Below are 10,952 nucleotides of genomic sequence, written 5' to 3' on the forward strand. Positions count from 1 at the left end.
ATATGCAACTAATGAAGCATCGAACTTTACATCGGAAACCGGGGATGTACTGTATGGTGACTAACATAATATAATAAAAAATCATAAAAAAATAAAAAAATAAAAAAATAAAATAAAAAATAAAAAATTGTTAGTTGTTTATCTGAAATCCAAATTTAACAGAGCATTCTGTATTTTCCTAACAATTTTATCCAGGAACCCTGAAAAAAGGGGACCTCCACCTCCAAAGCTGATGTCACTATCTCAAGTGAGAAAAGCATGTAACCACTTAGGGCTGAGCCAGTCCGATTTCATCATTCCCTTCTCTTGTCACATCCCCCCTGCTCAGAACAGTGGAGGAAAAGTTCTCTCCCCTCATCTTGTTCAGACACCAACTCTGCCAGGAAGTCATCCTTGGGTCTGACTGTGATGCCTCATGTTGCCCCTCCGTCCACCTCTGTCTCACCCAGTCCTTGGTCAACTGAGGGAAAGTGGATTCTTGTCTTCCTTATTAGGTCTTTTCTGCACTATAAGAATATTAAATATTCATACCTTCCCATCTTTCTTTTCCCCAGGCCATCTAACACCAACACATTCCTAACCCTTCGTCCACTTCATTGCCCTGAAAATTGGACTGTAAAACAATAAAAATTCTTTTGGAGGGCAATTTGGCAATATGTTTGAAAAGCTCTAAAACTGTCATGTTTTTAGTCAGCAATTCTATTTCTAGAAGTTTGTGCTCATAAAAGACCTAGGAATACAAAGATATAAGTGCAATGATTTCTATCTCTGCAATATGTATAACAAAAATGATTAATTCCAATAATAGCAGTGATGAGGTTGTGGAATATAGGTGAGGTTCAGTGGGGTGGAGTCTGGAGCCAACGACCAAGAAAGAATTCTTGAGACGTCTTTGGTGCAAAATTGGTGGTTTATTAAAGCACAGGGACAGGACCCCCGTGGGCAGAAAGAGCTGCTGCCCCAGGTTATGAGGGGTGGCTGATTATATACTATGGGGGTGGGGGAGGTAAGGAAAAATGGGAGGTTGAGAAAATATTTTCATATGTTAAAGAAGATTCACAGGAGACCAGAAGCCTTGCCATTGTCCAGTTAAGGCTGTTTTTCCCTCTAGCAAGGCGTTAACGTTAAGATGGTTGGGAACTTCCTGGAGGCTGCAGATTATTTGCAGATTAATTGTATCTACATTATTATGCAGATTAATTGTATCTACATTCCCTTCCAGAAGCTAGGTTATTGATAGAAATGCTTGGTTCATGTAAACTGCTAAGACATTTGTAAACTGAGGGAGACTTAAGTCTTGCAGGATTGTGGTGTCTATAGGTTAACTATTTCTTTGCCCTTTAGGGCAGCCAGGAGTGCCTGAGGAATGTCACGTACACCCCATGGAGGGGGGGAGGTGGTTTGCGGGGCATCAGTTTCTGCTTTGTCCTCAGCTTGCCTTCTCTTCCCTCATCAGCAGTTGCTTAATATTATAGTATATATCCATACATTGATACTATAAGGATATTAAAATCATGCTTTAGAAGTCTACCTATATGGTAAAGTGCTACAATGTAGTTTAATAAAGTGAAAAATAAAGGTTATAGAAAAACTTAAACAATAAAATCTCATTTTTAGTTTTTAAAAATACATTTATATACATATATAGAGGGAAACCAGAGTGCAATAATTTCCCAAGGACATTAACACCAAACTGGTAATAGTTATTTTCTTTTCTTCTGAATGAAAAATTCTCTGCAATTAACAATGCTAATTTTGTAAACTGAAAATCAATGCTACTTTAAAGACCCCCATTTATTGTATCTTGAGAGTGATTTCCCCACTTGTACCGGCCCCTCCTATGGCTTCTTGCTGAAGGAGAATTCATGAACAAACAAGAACTGGCTTCCCAAGAAAAGTAAAATGGTGCCAGGTCTCTCTGGCCAGCAAACCAAGGTGGCCTCCAAGTAGAAATGGGGGACAGTTTACAAGAAACAAAAGCATCATCTTGGGAGTTTAGCGGCCAGATCAGACCTTCTGATTGGTCAAGGAAGAGAAATTGTATGTGCCTTTCTACCTTAGGACCAGAGGAAAAAATAAAGAGCAAGTCAGGCAGCAGGTGAGAAAGAAGCTAAGTAGAGAATATTAACATCTCAGGGGTCCCAGATTAGCCATTGTTATATCAGGAGCAATGTACTAGACAGACACTTCCAGACCTAAAGCAGAACGAAGCAGGACTCGGTGCCTGATGTCTGAGCCCAGACCCTACTCCTGTTCCTTCCCTGCCAATCCAGTCACACAGACCAGACCTCGTGCCTGAAGTAAAGGAGCTCTTGTTGTACCAAAGGCAACTGATATGAGAAAGAAAGGCTTGCAGTGAGGAGTCTGAGAGAAGAAGAAAGAGATATCTCCAGGAATCATAGCCCCAGAAGGAGCCCTGGGCCTCAGAACAGAGCAGGAATGGCTCAATCTTCACACAAGATGGACACAGTCGTCTTCCCACCTCAACCTTCCCTCAAGTGCATGTTTTTGCAGTTCTACACCTACAAACAAGTCAGGTCAAGGCCTCAAGAGGAGACTCCCAGAAGCGGAGCTCTGAGCAGCATGTCAGTGGCTTGGGCCCTCCAGCTGGGCCGGCCAAGGAATCCCACTCTCACGGTGCACAGAGCAGGCCAGACCCCTGGGGTCTGAGGGTCCTAGCTTCTCTTTCCTCTGAAAATATCCAAGGATCAGGCCTTATCTCCAAGAACTCGAAGGAATCAAGGACTCCAAAGGTATCTCTTCATAAGGCATCTCATTGCCCCTGTGACCTCCTTGTTCCTCAGAGTGTAGACAAAAGGGTTGAACACCAGAGTGACAACTGTATAGAAGAGAGCAAGTATCTGGTCCGTGTCCTGAGAGGAGCCTGCCCAAAGCCTCATATAGGCAACAGTCCCAGTCCCAAAAAAGAGCATGACCACAAACAGGTGGGAGGAACTGTAGAGAAAACTTTTCAACGTCCCTGCGATGTCGCGACCCCAAGGATGGTGGCAAGGATACAGGCATAGGAGGCTATGATCAGTAAGAAGGGGGTCAGGATAAAGGCTGTCATGATGGCAAGATTGCCCACGTCACCCCAGAAGGTGCTGGCACTATCCAGCCTCAGCACAGGCAGGATATCACACAGGAACTGGTGGATGGTGTTGGCACCACAGAAGGGCAAAGTGAAGATGAAGATGGAGTGAGTGGTACCCGTGAGGATCCCCATGAGGTAGGAGGCCCCCACCATACCCGCACACGCCCTCCGGTTCATCAGGGTGGTAGAATGCAGTGGCCTACAGATGGCAGCGTAGCGGTCATAGGCCATGGCGGTAAGCAAACAGCATTCAGCGATGCCAAAGATGGCAAAGAAATACAGCTGGGTGAAGCAGCTGGCAGGTGAGGTGGTGGGGCAGGAGGCAAGGAGGTCAGCCCGCATCCTAGGCACGATAGCTGTGGTGCAGAGGATTTCCACCAGGGAGAAGTGGTGAAGGAAGAAGTACGTGGGGAGTGCAGGACAGGGTCTGCCAGCGTGAGGAGGGTGACCAGGGAGTTGCCCAGCAAGGTGACCAGGTAGATGCAAACCGCTCCCCAAAACAGTGGGCCCCGAGGGGAACCAAAACCTGAGAACCTCAGCAAAACAAATTCCGTTACTGCTGTGCCATTGCCAGCCGCCATGTCCTCAAGTCCAGGCTGGAGGAAGGAGGTGAGAGGGGGCTCATGCAGCAACAGAAGCCAGCCCGGCAAAGTCAAAGGCTCCCGCTCCAGCAGAAAAGGCGTAAAATAGTCTGCAAGAACATTCCAGTTCCCAGGAATAGGATGGGTGAGCACCCTAGCTGCTAGCAATTCCCTCACAGAAAATCCCTCAGAACCGGAAGAAGATTAACCAGGGGAGTGGAGGGAGAAGGCAGACCATCCTCCAGCCTAGGAACTTGAAAGACCCCAGGGTGGTCGTTCTGTTCACTGTACTGGGTTCTAGGAGCCGAGCGCAGGGACAGGCAGAACAGCTCCCTTTTGACAAAGTGGTGGTAAAAACGGGCAGAAAGGCGGGTGAGAAGACAGAATAAATAAGGCTGGCAGGAAACTAGAAGAAACCTAGATCCACCGTGAGGCAGAGGAAGAGCTGGAGTGAGAGCAAGAGAGAGAAAGAGAAGACACGGGATCACAGGCTACGGAGAGAAGGCAGGGGTGCTTTTACATGCACATGAGTCCCCTGGGCCCTCAGGATGCCCTTCCCAGGAGGCGTATCACCAGGAGCTCTGGCCCCCCAAGAGCCTGATTCCCAGGGGAGAGGGAGGGAAAGTAGGCAGGGGAAGCTAAGGAGGGGTAAGGCAGGTTTGTCTGGGTCCAAGAAGAAGGAAGCAGTTTTCTCCCGCCGCTTCACCATGCCTAAGCACCTCCTAATTCCCTGCAGTCAAGCCTGGGGTCTGGATCCCACCCAAGGACAACAGAGAGACCACAATGCAGAGGGGTTGGGATGTATCCAGGGTCCCTCTGCAAGGCCTGAACGAATGTGGGCTCGGAAACCAAGTGTTCTAGCTCCCTGACCAGTGCCTGTCCGCCGAGCTGCTCAGCCTGCCGCCCTAACGGCTGCCCTCAGCCGGTGGCCCCTTCCCAGATTGGTCCGAGGCTTCTGCTTGACAGCACCCAGAAAGTAGGGAAGCACTTTTTCAAAATCCTCTTGTAAAATAGTGCTAATACTTGAAGAAAAGAAATTGCTGCAAATAGCAACAGACCTGACTTCTGGTAGAACTTCCCCAGCTAGCCCAGGGATTCAACCCTGTCCTCAGCTGCTGCGGAAAGGAAAGCGTTAGAAATATGAAACACTCAGGGCCCCTGGGCGGCTCAGTTGGTTAAGCAGCTGACTCTAGATTCAGCTCAGGTCATGACCTCAAGGTCCTGGGGGGTCAAGCCCTGCCTCAGGCTCCCTGCTTCTGATATTAACCTTCTTTCATTATCTTTTCCGGTGTCTCCTGCTGGGTGCCAAGCTCGCTCACTGAGGCGACTTCCAGCTGACGATGATCCTTTCTACTCAAGGAGATTCATATATGTTGGATTGGCTGCCTCTGCCTTTGGCAATTCCTATCTATAAGGGTCCCCTACTGACCAATGTTGATGCATGGGCGGGGACATCCCTACGCCCCTATTCAGCAGGAAGAAGTTACAAAAGAGAAGACCTTCCACCCTCAGCAGCCTTAAAGAATTAAGGGTGGAAATTGTTCAGGGGGGAATGATGTGGAGAACAAAGGTGAGAAGGAAATGTAGATAAAATTAAATTTCCTTATAACCTGCAGCCCATTGACAAATACTTGAGGCAATCGGAGTGTGACATTCCTCCATAAAGACAAGTGTCTTTATGTTAATGCTTCACTAGAGGGAAAAACAACCTTAGCTTGACAAGATCTAGGCCTCCAGGATCCTGTGAGTCTTTAGCATACGAAAGTCCTTTTCGAAACTTCCTTTCCCTCCCCCAGATCCGAAGTATATAACCGACTGCTCCTCACAACCCCAGTGCAGCTCCTTCTGCCCACGGGTCCTGTCCCGTGCTTTAAAAAAACACGTTTTTGCACCGGGAAAAAAAAAAAAAAGGTTTGTTTTTAAAAGTTAATTTATTGGTAGGTGAAAGGTGTATACAACAATACACTTAAAATATTAAGTGATAGGGGCGCCTGGGTGGCACAGCGGTTAAGCGTCTGCCTTCGGCTCAGGGCGTGATCCCAGCATTGTGGGATCGAGCCCCACATCAGGCTCCTCTGCTGTGAGCCTGCTTCTTCCTCTCCCACTCCCTCTGCTTGTGTTCCCTCTCTCTACCTCTGTCAAATAAATAAATTTAAAAAAAAAAAAACAAGGTAAAATAAACAGAAATAAATTCTCAATAGAAAGTATATATCAGGGGCGCCTGGGTGGCACAGCGGTTAAGCGTCTGCCTTCGGCTCAGGGCGCGATCCTGGTGTTCCGGGATCGAGCCCCACATCAGGCTCCTCTGCTGTGAGCCTGCTTCTTCCTCTCCCACTCCCCCTGCTTGTGTTCCCTCTCTCGCTGGCTGTCTCTCTCTGTCGAATGAATAAATAAATAAAATCTTTAAAAAAAAAAAAAAAAGAAAGTATATATCAGATAGATGGACACCAATACTAACAATGATAGGCTCTAAACGGAATAGACTTGGAGTTTTTGTTACGTTCCTTTATGTCTTTTTTTTTNAATAGACTTGGAGTTTTTGTTACGTTCCTTTATGTCTTTTTTTTTTTTTAGTATATATGTATATTTTAAGATTTATTTATTTGACGGAGAGCAGATGTGTGCACGTGAGTGGGAGGAGGTGCAGAGGGAGAAGGAGGAGAAAAATCTTCAAGCCGACTCCCCGCTGAGCAGGGCTCCATCTCACTACCCGTGGGATCAGGACCTGAGCGGAAATCAAGTTGACTCGCGCACTCAACCGAGTCACCCAAATGCCCGTTAATATATTTTTGATCCAATGATAAAACAGTAGGAAAAAAATAATATATGAAATATTAAAAGAGGGGTTCCTGGGTGGCTCAGATGTATAAGCATCTGCCTTTGGCTCAGGTCGTGATCTCCAGGTCCTGGAACAGAGCCCCATTGGGCTCCCAGCTCAGCGAGGATTCTGATTCGCCCTCTTCCTCTGCCTCTCCCCCTGCTTGTGCGCTCTCCCGCGTGCGAATAAATGAAATCTTTTTTTAAAAAAGAAAAAAAAATTAGAAGAAAAAAATGAAATTTGTTCTGACATATTTTGATATTTTTAAGTGTCTAATATATTTTCAGTCATTTATGCCTACTTACACCTTTGGAGATGTTTTTATTAATAGTTTAATTTTGCAATTTGATCAGTAGTGAATGTTTCTGAGTATTTCCCAAGCTGTGAGTGAAACACAGCTGTGGACACTTAGGTCGTTTTCAGATTTATGATGGTGAGCATTTCTGCAAGTTTCCAATTTAAAAGAGTTACAAATAAAAACAACAGGGGGCGTGAGAAGTCTGAAAAGGAGCCCAAAAAGGCAGATTTTTTTTTCCTAAAGAGCGCCAAATTCCATAGTTCGTTCAAAATGGGATCGCATCGCCCCCTTGTGGCGAATCTCAGAGTAGCCATTTTCGACGTCGGCTCCTCTCTGGGAGCTGTGTTGGGGGTAGGAAAAGCGAAGGGCTTTGAAGCTCTTCTACTTATTCCAATTTCGACCTGCAGAAGAGGGAACTGAGATCTTCTCAGTTTGTAACCTGCTCGGGAGCGTCCCAGGTGAAATCTGAAACCGGCCCCCGTACTCAGAGGCAGGGAGAAACTGAAGAAAGAGGAGGCCACTCCAGGTGGGTAGGTGGCAGTTTTAATAAGCAAAGGGAACTTACATACGAGGCTTGTCTTGGGTGGCAGCAAGATGAATGGATCCCTGCACCTGCCCATTGCGTCTTAAGAGTTTATAAAGAGGCCCTAAGTGGGTTCAGTCACGTATACCAGGCAGCTATTTGTCAACACCACATCACTATCTCAACACTGTGCGTCCTTGGAGCAGCCCCCGGGGAGCAGGAAAGGCAAGTGGAACCCACATTTCAAGAGCAGGGGAGGGGGCGAGGAGCCTGTGATCACCGCGGCCCAGCTCACAGGTCAACCAGTGGTCACGTCTTTTCAATGACCTTCTCCAACAGATCTAGGAAAGCTCATGTGGTTTACCCAAGATAACTCAGTGAATTAAGGGCAGAGCTGAGACCAGTAATAACATGTGTCATTTATAGGTCATGACATCATTGCATAAACCACCTCACCAGATCCTGACACAATGAGGTTCCATTAATCCCAGAAGACAGTTGAGGAATGAGTGAGAGAGATGAAGTGTCTTGTCCAAGGTCACACAGCCTGATAGCAGCAGAGCCAGAACTCAAACACAGTCTCTCTGCCCCCAAAGCCAGTGTAACTGAACACTACAAACCCAGTCTCTGTCAAACCCAGCGCCTACCTTACATGTCTTTGTAATGTGTGTGTATCTAGATCACTGAAAGAAAATGCCTTGGAGACATCTGCTCTATTCTCATCATATTACAGAAGAGGAAACAAAGATGGAGGAGGGATAGATATAATTTTTCCGCAATCACCCAGGGACAGAGCTAGAGCTGAGGGCAGGTTCCCCATCTAATGCCCTCTCTCAGCCTCTGTTTTACCTACCTGTCTACTGCAACTCTGCGTGCATGCACGTGCCTGTGAACACGTGTGCCGTGGGGGTGCACATATGTTCCATTCATGTGTATGCAGTTTTGTGTGCAGGGACCATCCTACACATAGGAAGAGGCGCCATGAAAACCCCGGAGTAAGCCCCACCAGTAACAGGAGCATCTCAAATTGGCACCTGCCCCTTTGCAGAGCCTTGAGTTTGGACCAAAGGGTTTAAAGGAAGAAAGGAGTCATCGGTGGTGTAAGGCCCCACAAGTGGGGCCCTGAGGTACTAAGGGTGCTTCCATGGTGCAATAACCCGGGGGTATACAGTCAATCCTTGAACAACATGGGGGTTAGAAGCGCCAACCTCCCACACACACAGTCAAAAATTCACTTATAACTTTTGACCCCCAAAAAACATAACTGCTGATGACCTACAATAGTAGGACCAAAAGCCTTACCAGTAGCATAGTCAACTAATACCTATTTTGTATGTTATATGTATTATATGCTGTATGCTCATGATAAAGTAAGCTAGAGAAAAGGAAATGTTACTAAGAAAATCGTAAGGAAGAGAAAACACATTCATAGTACGGTACTAAGAAAAATCTACAGGACTCATGTAGTTCAAACCCACCCTGTTCAAGGGTCAACTGTACTTCCCTGAAGTCCAGTGTGCAAGGCTCAAAGGGACACATGAGGCCACTGGGGATGGGGGTGGAGTCAAACATCCTATAAAAAGGCAGAGCACAAACCATAAGCCCCTTTCTCCCCCAGGAGAAGAAGCCCAGGGGACCAAAATAGGACATCCCCCAACCAAGAAGCTTAGCCTCTTCCATGTTCCTTCTTCAGCACAGAACTCCGTGTCTGAGCCTCTACACGGATCCTGTGGAGGGGAAGCAGGCGAACTGAGACAGAACAGAGCTGGTAGAAAAGGCAGGACCAGCAGGAGAGGGGAAACATGGCCAGAGACAAGGGAGGAACTTTCCCGATGCCGCTGAGGTGGGGGTGCCCTAGTGCCAGCAAGCTCATGCCAGAGCACTCGAGGGCAAGATGGGAAGCAGCCAAGCACAGAGACCACAGGCCCTATGCAGACACATACCGTTGACAGAGAAGAGCCACTCCTGCCTCAAGTAGGATGTTTTCATCCACCTACGAATGTAGGTGAGGGGATTTCCACCAAACCAGATTTCACATTCCTGGAAAATTCCAATTAGCTGTTCCCCTGCTTGAGAATCTTTCTCTACCTACTCCTCAAGTTCATATCCTGTCTACCCTTCCAGACCCAGCACAGACACACCTCTGAGAAATCTCCCCCCGTTCTCCCGTAGAAACCACATCACCCCACAGTCTTCCATGTAGTATTACCTCAAAACTTAGTAGCTTGAAACAACAAATATTTGTTATCTCATGGTTTCGCAGGCAGGAGTCCAGGTGTGAATTAGCTGGCTGCCTGTGGCTCTCACAAGACTGTAATTAAGATGTCAGCTGGGCTGGGGTGCCTGGGTGGCTCAGTCGTTAAGCATCTGCCTTTGGCTCAGGGCATGATCCCAGCATTCTGGGATTGAGCCCCACATCAGGCTCCTCCGCTGGGAGCCTGCTTCTTCCTCTCCCACTCCTCCTGCTTGTGTTCCCTCTCTCGCTGGCTGTCTCTGTCAAATAAATAAATAAAATCTTAAAAAAAAAAAAAGATGTCAACTGGGCTGCCTTCTCTCAATGCTCCACAGGGGAGAAGGGTGTGCTTCCAAGCTGACTCACGGGGCGGTTGGCAGGCCTTGGGTGCTTACTGCCTGGGGACATCAATCCCTGACCATGTGGGCATCTTCACAGGGCAGCTCACACCTCCAAGGGAGGGAGCAAAGGAGAGAGTGAGAGAGAGAGCAAGACTGAAGTCACAGTCTTTTTGTGACCTAATCTCAAAAGTGACATCCCATCACTTTTGCTGTGCACAGTTAGTTAGGAGTGAGTCACTAACTCTAGCCCGAAGAGATCCTGATTACAAAAAGACTGTGACTTCAGTTTTTCTCACTCTCTCTCACTCAGAGGGAGGGCATCTGTTGTGAGCAGCCCAGTGGAGGGGCCCGCGAGATAAGGGACCTATGTGTCCATTTGCTCAAGGGAATGGGGTTACCTGAAGGCTCGAACCCCAGGAGGTGGAGAGCGGTGGGCACCAGCAGAGGGGCTGGTACCCACCGTGCAGCTGTGACCATGGCATTGCCTGAGCAGCCCCTGAGCTTAGCACTGGGCTGAGTGTCCACTTCAGTTACACCCATTATCCACCTCGTGAGCCAGGCACAATGATCACCTCTTTACAGATAACAATGCTGAGGCCGAGAGAGATGCGATGCATGTGACTTGTTCCAGGGCCCATTAGTCAGTGACCCAGCCAGGATTCAAACCCAAGCTCTGACCCAATCCCATGCCCTTTCTACCTCAACCGCCTGCCACTGATCACTTTCCAGGTTAGATTCCTGGCTTCAGCATTGTCCACAATAGCTAAGTCGTGGAAGGAGCCGAGATGCCCTTCAACAGATGACTGGATTAAGAAGCTGTGGTCCATATATACAATGGAATATTACTCAGCTATCAGAAAGAACAATCTGTCAACATTTGCTGCAACATGGACGGCACTGGACGAGATAATGCTAAGTGAAATAAGTCAAGCAGAGAAAGACAATTATCATATGATTTCTCTCATCTATGGAACATAAGAACTAGGATGATCGGTAGGGGAAGAAAGGGATAAAGAAAAGGGGGGTAATCAGAAGGGGGAATGAAACATGAGAGACTATGGACT

The 10,952-nt window shown here is 47.3% G+C and overlaps 1 protein-coding gene across 1 annotated transcript in view; it reads right to left on the minus strand.

The window, feature by feature from the left end:
• Positions 1 to 2,738: 2,738 nt before the first annotated feature.
• Positions 2,739 to 10,952, minus strand: part of LOC100476684 (olfactory receptor 9) — a 25,173-nt gene continuing 16,959 nt past the window's right edge. Inside the window, 3 exon segments of the mRNA XM_034643659.1 lie at positions 2,739 to 2,956; positions 2,959 to 3,501; positions 3,504 to 3,690. Coding sequence (XP_034499550.1) covers positions 2,739 to 2,956; positions 2,959 to 3,501; positions 3,504 to 3,690 — 948 coding nt within the window.

The sequence above is a fragment of the Ailuropoda melanoleuca genome, chromosome 15 (genome assembly GCF_002007445.2).
Source record: "Ailuropoda melanoleuca isolate Jingjing chromosome 15, ASM200744v2, whole genome shotgun sequence".
Lineage (NCBI taxonomy): Eukaryota > Metazoa > Chordata > Mammalia > Carnivora > Ursidae > Ailuropoda > Ailuropoda melanoleuca.